Source organism: Acipenser ruthenus, chromosome 41, assembly GCF_902713425.1.
Source record: "Acipenser ruthenus chromosome 41, fAciRut3.2 maternal haplotype, whole genome shotgun sequence".
Lineage (NCBI taxonomy): Eukaryota > Metazoa > Chordata > Actinopteri > Acipenseriformes > Acipenseridae > Acipenser > Acipenser ruthenus.
Genome location: NC_081229.1, coordinates 1,573,478 through 1,589,780, shown reverse-complemented (window position 1 = coordinate 1,589,780; position 16,303 = coordinate 1,573,478). Strand labels below are relative to the sequence as shown.

Below are 16,303 nucleotides of genomic sequence, written 5' to 3'. Positions count from 1 at the left end.
TAATTACACACTTTGAAAACTGTGACAAACACTGAGGGACATCGAGGGACAGCCACGTGTCTTACTTCTCCAATAATGATGTTTGAAAAAAGCAGGCGCATATCTGTACCATACCACCACAGCCTTCTAATAATAAAACAACACTGCCACCATGTGGCGATATAAAAAAAAAAAAGTCAGGTCATTCTAAAACCACCATTTGGACTATATTTTCACTAACCTTGGCCACACTCTTTATATGTCATGACTACAATTTCAAACATCACCAAGATTCATTAGTTTATAAGCTTAAAGTATTTATAGCACAATTCATAGCTAGGGAATCACTAGTCGTGAATCTCCCACCAAATCTTATGCAGACTCAAATCAATGACTCTTACACTTACAATTGAAGAGACCTGCTTTGTATGATATGTGTTACAGGGGAAATGAATTATGCTACAGTGGACACTAGCATGTTAGAAGGATCTGCCACTGACTGACTCACTGTGTGTGACCCTGAGCAAGTCACTTAACCTCCTTGCGCTGCGTCCTGCGGATGAGATGTTAAATCAACGTGCTATTGTAAGTGACTCTGCATATAATGCACAGTTCACAGCCTGCCTCTGTAAAGTGCTTTGTGATGGTGATCCACTATGAAAGGTGCTATATACAGATAGTATCGTTATAAACGTATTGCTGCATAAATAATCTTCTCCTCTTCAAATGTAGAACAAATATTTTGTCCCTGACCTTGAGAGCCTCTCATCTATGTAGTTTATTTACTTATTGTGAGTGCCCTTAGAGCAGGTCTTCCCAACCCTGGTCCTGGGGACCCCTGTGTCTGCTGGTTTTCATTCCAACTGCACTCTCAATTACTCAATTAAACCCTTCATTGAACTAATAATGTGCTTAATTTTACCTTTTTAATTGTTCTCAGCTCCTAAGAAGCCATGCTTTCTGTAATTACACCTGTTGCATATATGTATTTATATTGTATTTTCTATAATCTGGAACAGTTACTTTAGAAGGGGCAATTTTAACATAAATGAATGTGTGGATCCACATTCAAAAATCCAGCCCAGTCACATTACATGCTGTTAAGTATGGCAAAGTTGAAGATTGGGAAGCAATGGGAAAGCTGCATAGCTTACTGAAAAAATTATGGGAAGGTTGTCTTCAGTTTCTTTTAAGCATGTTCAAGCTTGTTGGAACAGAAGCAAACCTAAAAAAACAAACAAAAAAAAACACCTCATTATTAAATACGGATTTATTTATTTTGATTACAAATTTAAACAGACTAATCTGATGAGTTTGTGATATAAGTTCCCCGGATAGTGAGTTTGTTCACTCATTACTCATGCGCCACAATGAAGAACACACGAGCACCGGTGCTGAGCCTCCTTCTTTTGACGCTGATAAAAGGTAAAAAAAAAAAATACATTTTATATATATATATATATATATATATATATATATATATATATATATATATATATATATATATATATATATATACTGTATATATGCTGTAAATTTGTATTTTCTATTGTTCTGGCCAGGTTACAGTATTTTCACTGTTAGATTATTTTATTAATGTTATTAGTGTAGAATTAATACAGCAAAACAAATGATTCGTCTGGTTTGTAGTGCTAATGCTACCGTAGCTTTAACTGGAAGACCCTGCGCACTGTGACGTGGCTGCTGAACTGTTGGGAGTTTGGTGGTGTCTTTGGACGAGGGGGAGAGATCGTTAAAACGGGTACTTTGAGCACGTTTCATTGAGCTCTGTATTCTAATGCTGTAATTAAAAGCAACAAAAAATGTGCTAAGGAAATACTTTTTTTATCGGATTTATTTGATTTAAATCGATTTTTCTTTTTTTTTTTAAATTATGGATTTTCTTTCGTAGTAGCGTAGTTGTAGCTTTACAGTACCTCAAAACTGTAAATTTAAGGATGTTGGAAATGGTGATGTGTAAATAGTTACATACCAAACTAAATTACTCAATCTTAAATGAATTCATAAATAAAACACATTATTTATCATTGTAGCGTCCTCTAAATGTGAACTACAAGGATTTAGCGATGGAGTACGCCAGAGAAAACCCCCCCTCACTCATCCCAGTCATTCTTTTCTTTGATTTTCTTTCTTTCATTTCCTCTTTCTGTGTCAGTCCAAACACACACCGTTGTTAGTTAGGACTGCTTTGCTTTTTATAGTGTGTTCATTTGTTAAAGTTCCTGATTGCGCCACTAAATAAACCTGGTTTCAGCGAGTCTAACACAGAGCTCAATTGTCTATTTGGGACCCCATTGCACTGTCATCTGAATCGCTTCAGTGAATATGTTAGTGATGGGCAGGCGCCCTACAAGGGGCAAGACGTGTCTTCAGAATATCATTTCACTATTTTGTTTGTTTGTTTGTTTGTTCGTTTTACGTCTACGCTCCATTTACGCGCCACAGAAAAACCGTGGCGAACGCCATTCGCGCTGGCACTCGCATTTGCTCTGTGATCACAATACAGCCCTAAGAGTTTTCGTTTTTAGACAGTAAGAGTTTAAAATGCTCGTGTTAATAAATGATTTCCATTACAAACTTTAACAACATACTTTTCATGTCTTTGCCTTGAGAAACTATATAAAATAGGTAGTAAATAAAAAAAAAAAGATTTAAATCAGTGATTTAACAAAAAAAACAAAAAAACAAACATCTAGTGATTTAAATCAGGGTGTACTATCTCATGTAGGGCACTTTTTCATGCTACACCGGGTTTGGATAGCCCATAGATGCGTTCCTGTCTATAGCAATATTAACTGTATTTGATACCTGTACAAAGTTACAAGCTATAATTTACCGAAAATGGTAGCTCGGATTTATGGCCGTGAATCGAAGAGGGAGGAAGTAAAGTAAAAAAAAAAAAAATGCGAATTTTGTGTGGGCATGCGTACTTTGTGTAGGTAGCTCATGCTGAGCAAGAACACCTGTTCCTCTGAACAGAACACAAACTTTACCGACCTACACTATTATTATTATTATTATTATTATTATTATTATTATTATTATTATTATTATTATTATTATTATCCAAAAATATTTCTGGATTCCATATTATTTCCATATTTCTGGATTCTCTTTATAGTTTTATATTTATTTACAATCCAGCATTGTTGTTAAATTGTTTGAACCAACTGCTAAATCACAGTGGAGTCAGTGTATTACTCACCTTACTTCATTTACAATTATCAGTTCACTTTACAGTTTCCGTTACTCATAAACTGATGTTTTTTCACTGCTGTTTTAATAATAATAATAATAATAATAATAATAATCATAATAATAATAATTTTAATTAATAACTTCAAATTACCTAAATAAAACAAATCATTCAATGAATAATGGTTATATCCTCCATAATTATAAATAATATTGTTTATAATAAATGAGGTTATTGAACTAAAACAAAGCTACAATGTTAACGGGTCTGCAGTCTATAGCTATCCAATAGCACTGGTTATAGTATTATACTCAGCTTGATTCATGGGTTCGCAGTGATCCTGAATTTCTTAGAGTACTCTGTTGAAACTGACAGGTTTCGTTTGCTGTTGTATTGTTGTTGTCTGTAGCAGAAAAACTACAAGCGTGTATTTTGAGAAGTGAAAGCATGTTTAGCACGCAGGGGTTACAGCACACTAGACGCACTTCTGTGATAATGGAACTCACTTTGACAGTAGATACAAGTAACCCTCTTTCTATCCAATGAACCATCAGAGAGTTTTCAAAAAATAAATGTTCCATTCACAAGTCCTTCAGTTTGAGTGCTTTGCTACATAATGTGGTTCTGTGACTAATTTTATATTCAAACATTGACTACACTCATTCTACCCTGGCATTGCAGGAAATTAATTACGGTATGCAAAGAGGGACAAAACAGGAGTGCAATTAAGGTGCGTTTAAAAAAAACAAAAAACAAAACAAAACAAAAAAAAACGAATCTCCCCAAAAATGAACGCGTTAATCGCAGAAGTTTTCCATTGCTTCATTTTAATCTATCCTAAACATACGTGACAGTTGATCCTTCTGCTTTCTCTCTACAGCAGCAGTCTCCAATGGGTCTCCTGCCAGTGAGCCTTTGGATCTCAACGGGAACTGTGAGTGTTGATGGATGTTTGCATGGGTGTGCATTCATTAGCAAGATGGCAGCATGTGGTTAATCTTAAATGTAGTTATAATGTATGAATAATGTTTCAGAGTTGTCAGCTGTCTCTTGTGTAAGAAGGTGCTGTAGCTTTAGTGGTGGGATCTCATGACAGGGGGCAGTATGATTGGTGTCTGAATGAGATCCCATTGTGGTCACTATTTTAACCTGAATGTTCATTTTCAGATGGACCGGACACCCCCATTGTGACAATCAGCCCCCCAAACCAAGTCTATTTTGTGGGAGCAGACATCACTATGTCCTGCTCTGCACAGTCCAGTCCTCCTGCTGTCTACCAATGGGCATTTAATAGTGTCTTTTATAACGGATCAGGATCAGAGCTATCCATTAAACTCCTTCAGCTGGACAACGCTGGAAACTATACCTGCATGGCTTATAACAATATAACCCGCAGATACGCTGCGTTCACACAAGAGCTCTCTGTTGTGGGTAAGTGATGTGGTTTGCACATTCAGAATGTGACAAAACTTTGTACAATATCTGTTCTCTGACCATGTTAAACGCTGCCTCTTCTATCCACAGCACCGATAACTACAGTGACTGTATCTCCCAGCAGAGCACAGCCAATAGAAAACAAGGCATTCAGTCTGAGCTGTGAAGTGTCTGGGACTGCTGACTCGTGGCGCTGGCTGAAAGACGATCAGCCTCTTTCCACTAATGAGAGGATAACATTGTCTGGAGAGAACAGCACTGTCTCCTTCAACCCAGTCCTGCAGTCTGATAACGGCACATATCAGTGTGTAGCTTCTGACCCTATAAGTGGAATGGTTAGTCCAGGATACACACTGGTTGTCAATTGTAAGCAGTGCACAAACCTATCTCCCTCCTTTCACTAAGCTTGCTGAATTCACACATTTCTGTTTGCTCCACTGGGTTGTGAGTGTTTAAAGCTTTTCAAAGCATTGTTTGTATTGCAGATGGACCACAGCAGGTCTCTATTTCAGGACCTGATGCATATCCTATAGGCTCGACAGCGTCGTTCACGTGTTCTGCTCTCTCTCATCCCCCCTGTGAATACACCTGGTTATTCAATGGGAAAGAAATTGCGCAGGGCTCAGTTTTCACAATAAGTCCTGTAATGCCAGCCAGCGTTGGGAGTTACACTTGTGAGGCTTTCAACTCAGTGACAGGAAAGAAGACTTCTTCAATCAGAAAGGAATTTCAATTGACTAGTAAGTCAAATGAGTTTGTGAGGGAGGAGACCAGTTGTTGCCCTAACGATCCATTTATTTGAAAGACCATGATATACTTAAAGCTATTTGGAGCATTTCTTTCAGACACTGGTCATCAGCAACAGTTGCCTTTGTCTTGAAAATTCAAACAAACAACCACAGCATGAGGAACTCCGTATTTAAATCTGCATATAAGACAGTATATCCTTGAACAATAAATACATACAAAAATAATCTAGTTTTCCTCATAATATTTCCAGTGAAATCCAGTTCCAACCCACCTTTGTTTTCTTCTCTACCCATAGCACACGTCTCCCAACCCACAGTCCGCTCCAATGTGACTGATCCAGTGGAGTTCAATGACACTGTCAGTTTGACCTGTACAGCCTCTGGCTCTGCCGTCTTCTACAGATGGCTCAATGGCAGCTCTGTGGTTAGTGACAGTGAGCGGATTCACCTGAGTGATGACAATAAAACACTGACCATAGCCAGGGTGTTGAGATCTGATGATGGGACCCTGTATTGCTATGCGTTTAACGCTGCCAGCAACAGCACCAGCGAGCCGTTTCACCTCGTTGTGAACTGTAAGTATTGCACTCATTTCTAAAGTAGTGTGTGGAATACAAAGATGCTACTGCCTGGAATCTTGTGTTCAGTCTGTTTTGTCAATGAAAGGTGGAAGAGTGAGCAAATAACATACTGAGCCATGAATCACTGAGTGAAGTTATAAAAAGTAATTCCTCTCCAGTGGCATAAAACTGACAGATTCCAGGCAATATCCCCATATTTCAACCCACATGGTTTTAAATTTTAAGCTCAAACCTTATTATGTATTATTTGTTATTTATAAAGCCCTGTTGTTTATTACTCCACCGTATTTCTCTCGTTTTATGCTGTACAGCAAACACATAACGAAGCAACGGGCACATTGTCACAGCACAGTGTCAATAGGGGATAGGATTTAAATCAGTAATTGAATCAGAAAACTAGGACCATGAATCCGGCTGCTTTGTTTGTTTTTCATGACTAAACCATTGCGTTAAAGATAATCATACTGTAGGAAGAAAGAGTTGTATCATCAAGTGTGGTAGAACTTGTGCGATACATTTGTGGTGGAAAATAGCTCTATGATGTTGAACTGTTGCTGGCTGCATTATTATGTCCTTTGCACAATATTATGTTGTATAATGTGAAAGGCAAAAATAAAATAATGTAGAAAAAAATGTGCTTACATTTTCTCTCTGAAGAGAACCTGCAGTTTTTCCTTTAGCTACAGACTCCAATGCAGGGCCAAGAGGAATGGTTGCTACAGTGTGGATGTTTGATTGGAATTCCATGGAGTTCACTTTTTAACTTGAATGTTCATTTTCAGATGGACCGGATGCCCCAGTTGTCATTATCAGCCCCCCAAACCAAGTCTATTTTGTGGGAGTAGACCTCACTATGTCCTGCTCTGCACAGTCCTATCCACCTGCTATCTACCAATGGGCATTTAATGGAATCTATTTTAAGGAACTGGCCTCAGAGCTGTCAATTACACAGCTTAGCCTGGACAATGCTGGAAGCTTTACCTGCAGGGCTTATAACAATATAACACGCAGATACGCTGCGGTCACACAAGAGCTCTCTGTTGTGGGTAAGTGATGTGGTTTGCACATTCAGAAAGTGACAAAACTTACTTGTCAATAGTAAGTAACATAAAAAACATCTCCCCTCTTTTCTATCCATGCTGAATTCAAGTACATTTCTAACTTCTTCACTGGGATGTGAGTGTTCAAGGCTTCTCACAGTTATGGAATACAAGTAGTTAATGTGTACACTGCATATATGCTTTTATGTTACATTCAGTACAGTATTTTACGTGGGCAACTTCATTATTAACAATATTACTAGTTCTTTTTTTTTTACTGAGATTATTTTTTCAATGCAAGTATTTCAAATATAGCAGTATAGATAAACTGCTGGACCCTGGTACTGTGTCCTGCATATACGTCATATCGTCTGATTGCAGCTAGACCGCTGGAATGAATTTGAAATGAATTTGAAATGCAACACACCTTCACGTGATTAGGTACCAGGAAACAGAAAGTCATTTTTCATAGAGTAAAAGTTGTCTTTTAAATACCTGCATATCTCCAACGTAAGTGTGAAATACAAATAAAGAACAGATGAGGAAGAAGGAAGCAGTGATGAGTTGCTAGTGCAAACCACATAACCGTTTAAATGTTACAAGTGCACTTAGATCAGCTTTTTTTTTCTATTTAAGATATCCAGAAGGCTGCTGTACATTGTATTTTATTTTGTAATGTTTTCTTGTAGACCCTAATGGTTCTGCTTCCTTGACATCTGGACATGCAGTAGAGGTGGCGATTGCTGTTCTGGTTCTTCTGCTTTGTATTTCAGGGTAAAATGCTGCAGGTGAGTGCATTCACTCGGGGTTTAGTGTTGACCATATTTAAAATGCTTTTAAAGAAAGTCAAGACTATTAACTCATGCACTTCTCATGTAAAGACTGTTTTGAGGAAAAACATTTTGTTTTGATACCCATGGGACAATTATTTTAGTTACTGCATATAACCGCAAAAATAATTAAATTAAACCATTGTCTTTTTTCTCTTGTACAGATTCATGAATCGCAAAAAAAAACCCTTCAGAGTACGACTGGAAGAGTAGCATGTTTTATTTACTGTGTAATCAGGCTTGATTGCTTGAGTAATTGTTTACACACCCTCATAATTATGGAGCTCTCCCCCCAACTTGTGGTTGTGATCCGAGCACAGAAGACTACGCCTGCACAGCTCATATTTCTAGCTGTATTGTGATGCAATACCTCAGCTCTGTAACGGCTTGTCCGAGCGAGTCTGGCTCTCTTGTACAATGGTTAAGATTTTGCCTGGCAGGCACAGTCCCTGTCTGGGGGTTGCCTCGTCCTCACATTCCCTGCGTCCGCATTAGGAAGACCGGGCCAACCAGAATGCTTGGTTGCCTGTTGAGCTGTCACTACAAGGTCGCAGTGTGACACAACCTGAAACCAGTGTGGCACGCAATGACAGACTAGGTCTCGTGTAGGGACGCTGGAGTTAGACATATATAATCAACACTTTCTGTAATGACACATATTTTATATGTTAGATTTTTTTCTTAAATTAGCTGACTTTTAAACACAACCTAAATAAGGGAGTTGACAATGAAAACACAATGGAAAATACATTTGCAAATGCTTGCTGGCTTGATTTCTTAAAGTTGTAACCTAATCCCAAATAATAATAAAAATGCACTTGAACGTAAGACTATGTTTCAGATTATTTTATCTTAGTATGTTAGTATGTATTGTATTAAGAGCAGGGATGCATGAATGTGAGTATTCATGTATAATATACTGTACAAAAGAAAAAGGGGGTACAGTTTCACAGTATTTAAAGGTACTGTGGGAAGGTAATAGGTTCCTGAGGGCCATTCCACTTCAGGTTTTAGAGGTTGTCAAATGAATACTTAACAGATTAATGTCTGAATAGAGGTGTCGGCCCAATTGGTTCAATTAAAAATAGCTGTGCTAAAATGACCCTCGTTCTGCACCACTGGAGTAGACCCTTTCCTAACAACCAACTTTCATACAAGTCAATACATTTTAAGGATATAGATGATTTCTTTGTGTGAATGCAATTGTACAATATGTCAGTGCTCTATTAACACATACAGTAGGGCTGGTTTTGTTTGTTTCTATTATCTGAAATCAGTTGACATGCACACACTGCCATCTGTCCACAAAGAAAATGTGCACACATATTGTATAGTGGTTAACCAGCAACACAAGTGACTGCCCACAGCACTGACTGCATGAGAATCATGTACTCTAATCGCATACTGATCTACAAACAAGGAAAGGAATACAAATGATATGTCCCACAGATGAATCATATTGATATAGGGAAGGGAGTTTCTTTTAAAACACATCTCTCCTGGACTTAATTTACAGCCAGAATGACTCTTTGTAACAGAGTTTTAAACTACTACATTTACAACTAATACTACTGTGTTCCTTGCTCCCTCATTCTAAGGTGGTCTTTTATGCTGCAGAACCACTTACAATGGGGTACGGTCGTGGCTCCCATTTGCCCCATAATACCATGCCACTAGCACCTGCATAGCTCAGTCTCTTAACTACGTTACTAAAAAATGTACATGTTTTACTTCAATACACTGAATCACAAACTCTGATAACGACTCTCAGTGCCTCAAATTCAGATGTCCCTGCTGAATGGTGTGGATCCCTGGATTTAAAAACAGTGAGCACTATTTGTATTTTTATGTAAAACTGCTGGGTTACACCAACCTCATATTTTGTCACAAGGTGAACTATTGAAGGTGAATCAGAAACCACACACGCACCTGTGAGGTCAGAACTACAGAATATATATTTTAAAATCAGATACAGTACAATAAATGAAAACCATTGTTACTGGTCATGTTGGCACCAAACACACCTTTTACTATTTATAGTTGTCTGATTGGTGGAAATATGGGCAAGGCGATAGCTGTACAAATACAAAGCAAAGTGCTATTAATTCTATATTTATTTTTTGACTGACTGATGCATGTACAGTAGCAGTCTGATCAGCTTCTCGTGAATGACAAAGGGGCTTCGTTTGGTACACAGCGCAATGGAGAACACGCGAGTACCAGTGCTAACCCTACTAATTTTTGCATTGATGAACGGTAAAGACAGAAACTATTGATTTACCTCTTTTTGTGTTTGTCGAGTAAATCAGGTTGCAAACTCCTTGTGCAATATTACAGTGATGGAGCTTCTTATAAGATTCACCTTAAATCATAAACAGCTTGCAGACAGGCTTTTATTAGGTTTTCTTGTTGAGCTTTTCTGATTTCTGCTTTTTCTCAGTTTTGGTAGCAGTCTATAGCTAGCAGTTTTTTCTGTATTAATTTCATTATTAATTATCAATTATTATTATTATTATTATTATTATTATTATTATTATTATTATTATTAGTTCTCTTCTTGTTCTTATCATCAGGCTATTGGTGTTTGGATGTAACCATTTTTAAAAAGCCTGTGAAGATTGGGGATGATGTGGTATTTGAGATTAACCCCCCCTCAGTGCCACAATCAGGATCCTGGAATTCACAGACGCTGTTGGCCTTTTGGGTCGGCTCTACCGTGGTTTCGGGCGTTGGATATAAAGGGAGAATCTCTGTGAATACTTCCACTGGATCACTGACGCTGAAGTCTGTAAGACTCAGTGACTCTGGAAATTATTTTGTTCAGGGTCAAACCACAGATGGAGTTGAATTCAGTGGAAATACTACCTTGACTGTTTTTGGTGAGTGCAGTTCATTCAGATTGAAAAGTATTCATTAACAATGCCAACATCATAGATAGAGGATGAATTATATAATTTATAGCGATGTAAAATGTATTAATATTATAACTGAATAATCATGTATTATTGCAAGGCACAATCTGTATGGGGATCATTTAAAAGGTTCCTATCTTGGCAGGACACTCAATGTTTACTGTAATATTAACAAGGCATATTAACAACTCTCAAAGCGATAGCTGTGTCCTTGAAAGGGTAAAAAACATTTATTGTAAAATGCTTACTGTTATGCGGTCATTTCTAAATGTCACCAACCATTTTCTACCCCCACCTTCCCCCATTTTCTCTCTTCTCTGCAGAACCTGTCTCCCAGCCCACAGTACGCTCCAATGTGACTGATCCAGTGGAGTTCAATGACACTGTCAGTTTGTCCTGTACAGCCTCTGGCTCTGCTGTCTCCTACCAATGGCTCAATGGCAGCTCTGTGGTTAGTGACAGTGAGCGGATTCACCTGAGTGATGACAATAAAACACTGACCATACCCAGGGTGTTGAGATCTGATGATGGGACCCTGTATTGCTATGCGTTTAACCCTGTCAGTAACAGCACCAGCGAGGCGTTTCATCTCATCGTGAGCTGTGAGTGCCGATCAGTGTTTGCATTGGTGTGTGTAGAATTATTAAGGTTTTTTTGATACGTAGTGTGTCGTATGTTGATTTTAGAATGCTATTTCTTAGCAGTGTCACACCTTTTCAGGAAATATGTTATCTTTTATTCCATTCTTGTCGTGGTAATAAAGACTATCTTGAGAATGGATTGGCAGAATTTGATAAAACATTGCATGGACAGTTGCTTACAGTACATTATTCCAATTGCTGCGGATGGTACATACACATGTCATTTGTTGTGTATGTTAGTAACTTTCCTTGTTTACACCAAATCATTGTGTTCAACAGCATTTTAAAATGAATGTTCATTTCAGATGGACCAGAATCCCTCACTCTGTCTATCAGCCCCCAAAAGCCGATATATAGTGCAGGATCAGACCTCACTCTGTCCTGTTCTGCACAGTCCAGCCCACCTGCTCACTACCAATGGTTCTTTAATGGAGCCCCTCTTAACAAACTGGGCTCACAGCTGAATATCAATCACATTCAACACAATCAGACTGGAAACTATACCTGCTGGGCTTATAACAATATAACCCTCAAATATGCTAAGGAAACAAGAGAGATTATTGTTGTGGGTAAGTGACTCAGTTATAAAACCATATCTGCTGTACTTTTATTTTATAAAACTTGTTTGGCCATTTCTTGAACTTGAACTGTAGTTTGAGAAATATTTAGAAAAGCAATCTTACTTGGCAGCCATGCAAGATTGTTTTTCTTTCTCTTATTGATATTTATATAAACAAATCTTTTTGTTTCATTTTCTTCATCAAGGGCCTTTGTAAATAGTAAAAAAAAAAAAAAAAGCAATTATGCCAGTTGAAGCAACTTACAAATAAAAGCTAAAAGCCCTTTTCTCTTCTATTAACTCCTGTTTTTAAAGAATGTTTTTAAAGCCAGTATTAATTATTGTATCAATTGTTTGTACACGCTTTTTAAAATGAAACCAACCTCTTAGATTGAGCTCTATTTGACCCGGCCAAGGTTCTCATTTACAGTTTAACTTTTTTTTCCTAATTCTGTCCCTTCTATTCACAGAGCCAATAACTAATGTAAATGTGAAACCCAGCCTTGCACAGCCAATAGCAAACCAGGCTCTAAACCTGACCTGCGAGGTGCTTGGATCACAGACTGTTTCCTCAAGGCTCTGGCTGAAGGACGGTCAGCCCTTGTCCACTAGTGACAGAATAACATTGTCTGTGGACAGCAGTGTAGTCTCCTTCAACCCAGTGCTGCAGTCTGATGATGGAGAATATCAGTGTAAAGCTAGTAACCCTGTAAGTGAAGTGACGAGCGCTGGATACAGATTGGAGGTCAATTGTAAGTATCCAAAGATCCTCTTTTCTCTGTGAATGCTGAATTCAGACTCATTCTGCCTGCTCCACTGGGGTGTAAGTGTTTAAGGCTCTTCACAGTTATCGTGTGTGTATTGCAGATGGACCAGAGCAGGTATCTATTACAGCACCAGACTCAGCAGCTGAAGGCTCATCTGTAACATTCACATGTTCAGCTCAGTCTCTCCCCCCTTGTAATTACACCTGGTATTTCAATGGGACAGAGACTGCCCAGAGCTCGCAATACAAGATAGCTTCTGTAAGCAATGCTGATAGGGGAAGTTACACTTGTGTAGCCTGGAACTCAGTGACTGGAAGAAACACTTCTGTGGTAAAGGAATTTACTGTGACTGGTGAGTTTATTGGGTTTGTAAGGGAAACATTTCTACCTGGTTACCATTCCATTAATTTCAAGAAATGTTAAGTGCATTTGCAATCCCGAAGAGTATTCAGATGTGTTGGTCAAATCAAATGCATGTATACTGTGTACCTATTTTTTGACGAAAAGTGGACACTCCAAACTTGTACCGTATGCAACTCAAATCAATTAAATGCTGCGGGAAAACATCTGTGTTCAATACTAAATCACAACCCAATTATCTTTCAATAGAAAAAGGCTCACTGTACTTGGTGCATTTGTAGAAGTAGCATGGCACTTCCCAGCTGATGAATTGCTAAGATTGGAGAGGTATGGGATTGGAGAGGTATGGGAAAGTTGAGCTCCCAGTACTTGATGTTGCGCTAATGTGTTGATTATCCCTCGCACTGTATTTAAATTAGGGGTGTGCAAAATCTCATGGTCATCGGCACGCTTTCAGGGATCGCTTTGCTGCTCTGTCTTTCTGTATGAAAACACATGGTTTTTAAAATCTCTTCTTACTGTTTCACTAACTCAATAGTTTTTTTCTCTTCCTTAAAATGGTATTCTTTCTTAACCGTTTAAAGGTAACATGCATACACCAACAAGAGGTAACTTTAACTACAGCATACTTGTCGTTGTTCCATAGCAAGTTTTCACATGCAGAACTGTGGAATGCTAAGGGGTAATCACGGGTGCCACACGGACCTGTGATTCAGTTCCAGCCGAGCTGGACTCGCTGCCGCACCTCTTGGGGTCAATTTAACTAATCGGGACGCCGACGTGTATACGCATATTGTAACCCTTTGCTGGCCAGGGTCCAATATATTTCACATTGAGAAAATAGGCATTCAAGAGGTATGGGAACATCTACATCTACATCCTGTTACACCAATAAATAAAAAAAATTAAAACCAGTTTATCGAATCAGACATGCTCATATTGCAAGGGTTCTGCTGCACTGTGTAACTGGACTGGCACGAGTTAACGTTGCTTCATTAAAACAGACATCGTGTTTTATTGTGCCAGTGTGTGTGGTTTACGCTTTTAGTATTGCCATTAAATACAAGTATATATTCTCTCCACCACTTGGTGTCACTATATCCCACAATATGAAAGGCATAAAACGTTTCCACCCTTGTGAAAGTACAATGGCTTAAAGTCCTGGGTAGAGATGCGACTGAAGTCTCAGCTGATTCGACCCCACGTGACCCAGCTGAGCAAACAGTGTGACGAAGCAAAGCTTCATGTGGTTAAGCACTAGGTCATGTGACCCATGAACGGTGTTTAGCAGTAGCTGACAGGAATACTGTGTTCACAGTGTGTGTTTCAGTCAAGCTGAAAGGAACATTATTTTTTAAATCAAGATACTGCTTTTTATATATATATCATAAACATTTACATATTTTTTTTTTCAAATTAACAACAAGCAAAAAAACATTACGTATGTACAAAACAAAGCTCTTCATGAACATTATTGGTAAAAAAAAAAAAAAAAAAAAAAAATCCTCGATCTATTATAAGTGTTTAAAGGATATAGAGTACACAATTTCTTTAAAAATGGAAACAGTAGGGATTCGAATCCACTATTTTCCACCTCGCTACTATACAGCTAGAGCTATACTACATGCGCCCCGAAGAATCTATTGTAAACACACTTACACACTACGGCGCTGAAGTCTCTTCAAATTACGCCTCCCATTTCTAGCAACGAGCTTGTTTTCGATTGGACAACACACATATTTCCAGTATGATTATTTAAGAAGTTTTTATTGGTTAATCGCATGTGTGGTTGATATGTAAAATAAATATTCCAAGCAATTTCGAAAAAAAACAAACAAACAATTAACCGAGAAATGCCTTCTCCCTGGAGAGAAGGGGCTGTCTTTACTCTCAATGTATTGAGTTGTGCAGATCTACCAAGAGATGGCACTAAGGAGCATGAAGCGCCTCGTGTGCTTCGGGCTCAGTGAATCTTTTTGCGAACCAAATGATTCAGAGGGTTCAGTGGTTCAGCTGCTGAGTCTGGTGCTGTAATAGATGCCTTCTCTGACCCATCTAGCGGTGAAGAGCCTTAAACAGTCATATCCTAGATCGGGTTTGTCTGTAGTTTGGCCATCGTGCTGTTTATTTGTAGTGTTTTGTTTTGTGTTTAAACGTGTTGTTTTCAATAAATTCTGAATTCTTCACTGGGATATGAGTATTCAAGGCTTCTCACAGTTATTTTGAAATGAATTTGAAATGCAACACACCTTCACGTGATTAGGTACCAGGAAGCAGAAAGTCATTTTTCACAGAGCAAATAGAGATGTCTTTGAAATACCTGCATATCTCAAACGTAAGTGTGAAATACAAATACAGAACAGATGAGGAAGAAGGAAGCAGTGATGAGTTGCTAGTGCATATCACATAACCGTTTAAATGTTACAAGTGTTCTTAGATTAGCTTTTTTTCTATTTAAGACATCCAGAAGGCTGCTGTACATTGTATTTTATTTTGTAATGTTTTCTTGTAGACTCTAATGGTTCTGCTTCCTTGGCATCTGGACATGCAGTAGAGGTGGCGATTGCTGTTCTGGTTCTTCTGCTTTGTGTTTCAGGGTAAAATGCTGCAGGTGAGTGCATTCACTCGGGGTTTAGTGTTGACCATATTTAAAATGCTTTTAAAGAAAGTCAAGGCTATTAACTCATGCACTTCTCATGTAAAGACTGTTTTGAGGAAAAACGTTTTGGTTTGATACTCATGGGACAATTATTTTAGTTACTGCATGTAACCGCAAAAATAATTAAATTAAACCATTGTCTTTTATCTCTTGTACAGATTCATGAATCGCAAAAAAAAACCCTTCAGAGTACGACTGGAAGAGTAGCATGTTTTATTTACTGTGTAATCAGGCTTGATTGCTTGAGTAATTGTTTACACACCCTCATAATTATGGAGCTCTCCCCCCAACTTGTGGTTGTGATCCGAGCACAGAAGACTACACCTACACAGCTCATATTTCTAGCTATATTGTGATGCAATACCTCAGCTCTGTAACGGCTTGTCCGAGCGAGTCTGGCTCTCTTGTACAATGGTTAAGATTTTGTCTGGCAGGCACAGTCCCTGTCTGGGGGTTGCCTCGTCCTCACATTCCCTGCGTCCGCATTAGGAAGACCGGCCCAACCAGAATGCTTGGTTGCCTGTTGAGCTGTCACTACAAGGTCGCAGTGTGACACAACCTGAAACCAGTGTGGC

The 16,303-nt window shown here is 38.5% G+C and overlaps 2 protein-coding genes across 2 annotated transcripts in view; both read left to right on the top strand.

Moving 5' to 3' along the window:
* The first annotated feature begins 1,339 nt into the window (after positions 1 to 1,339).
* On the top strand, positions 1,340 to 8,658 carry LOC117433820 (carcinoembryonic antigen-related cell adhesion molecule 5-like). Its single transcript, XM_059010612.1, has 10 exons — positions 1,340 to 1,404; positions 1,647 to 1,741; positions 4,077 to 4,130; positions 4,364 to 4,627; positions 4,721 to 4,996; positions 5,116 to 5,370; positions 5,676 to 5,954; positions 6,743 to 7,006; positions 7,690 to 7,788; positions 7,995 to 8,658. Exons 1-9 carry the CDS (start codon positions 1,340 to 1,342, stop codon positions 7,776 to 7,778), a joined length of 1,641 nt encoding a protein of 546 aa, XP_058866595.1. The 3' UTR covers positions 7,779 to 7,788; positions 7,995 to 8,658.
* Positions 8,659 to 10,079: 1,421 nt separating this feature from the next.
* LOC117964903 (carcinoembryonic antigen-related cell adhesion molecule 5-like) overlaps positions 10,080 to 16,303 on the top strand; it is a 6,438-nt gene continuing 214 nt past the window's right edge. Inside the window, exons 1-8 of the mRNA XM_034909686.2 lie at positions 10,080 to 10,086; positions 10,404 to 10,709; positions 11,066 to 11,344; positions 11,689 to 11,952; positions 12,413 to 12,694; positions 12,810 to 13,061; positions 15,582 to 15,680; positions 15,887 to 16,303. The exon at positions 15,887 to 16,303 is cut by the window's right edge and continues 214 nt beyond it. Coding sequence (XP_034765577.2) covers positions 10,080 to 10,086; positions 10,404 to 10,709; positions 11,066 to 11,344; positions 11,689 to 11,952; positions 12,413 to 12,694; positions 12,810 to 13,061; positions 15,582 to 15,670 — 1,479 coding nt within the window. The 3' untranslated portion in view covers positions 15,671 to 15,680; positions 15,887 to 16,303. The remainder of the gene's footprint in view (positions 10,087 to 10,403; positions 10,710 to 11,065; positions 11,345 to 11,688; positions 11,953 to 12,412; positions 12,695 to 12,809; positions 13,062 to 15,581; positions 15,681 to 15,886) is intronic.

What these genes read in the sequence shown, in the direction of transcription:
- LOC117433820 (XM_059010612.1), top strand. Translation starts at nt 1,340, where the DNA reads ATGCGCCACAATGAAGAACACACGAGCACCGGTGCTGAGCCTCCTTCT. An exon ending in GGGAGAGATCGTTAAAACGG is followed by an intron (nt 1,742 to 4,076) that starts GTACTTTGAGCA and finishes TTCTCTCTACAG; the next exon opens with CAGCAGTCTCCAATGGGTCT. An exon ending in ATACACACTGGTTGTCAATT is followed by an intron (nt 4,997 to 5,115) that starts GTAAGCAGTGCA and finishes TTTGTATTGCAG; the next exon opens with ATGGACCACAGCAGGTCTCT.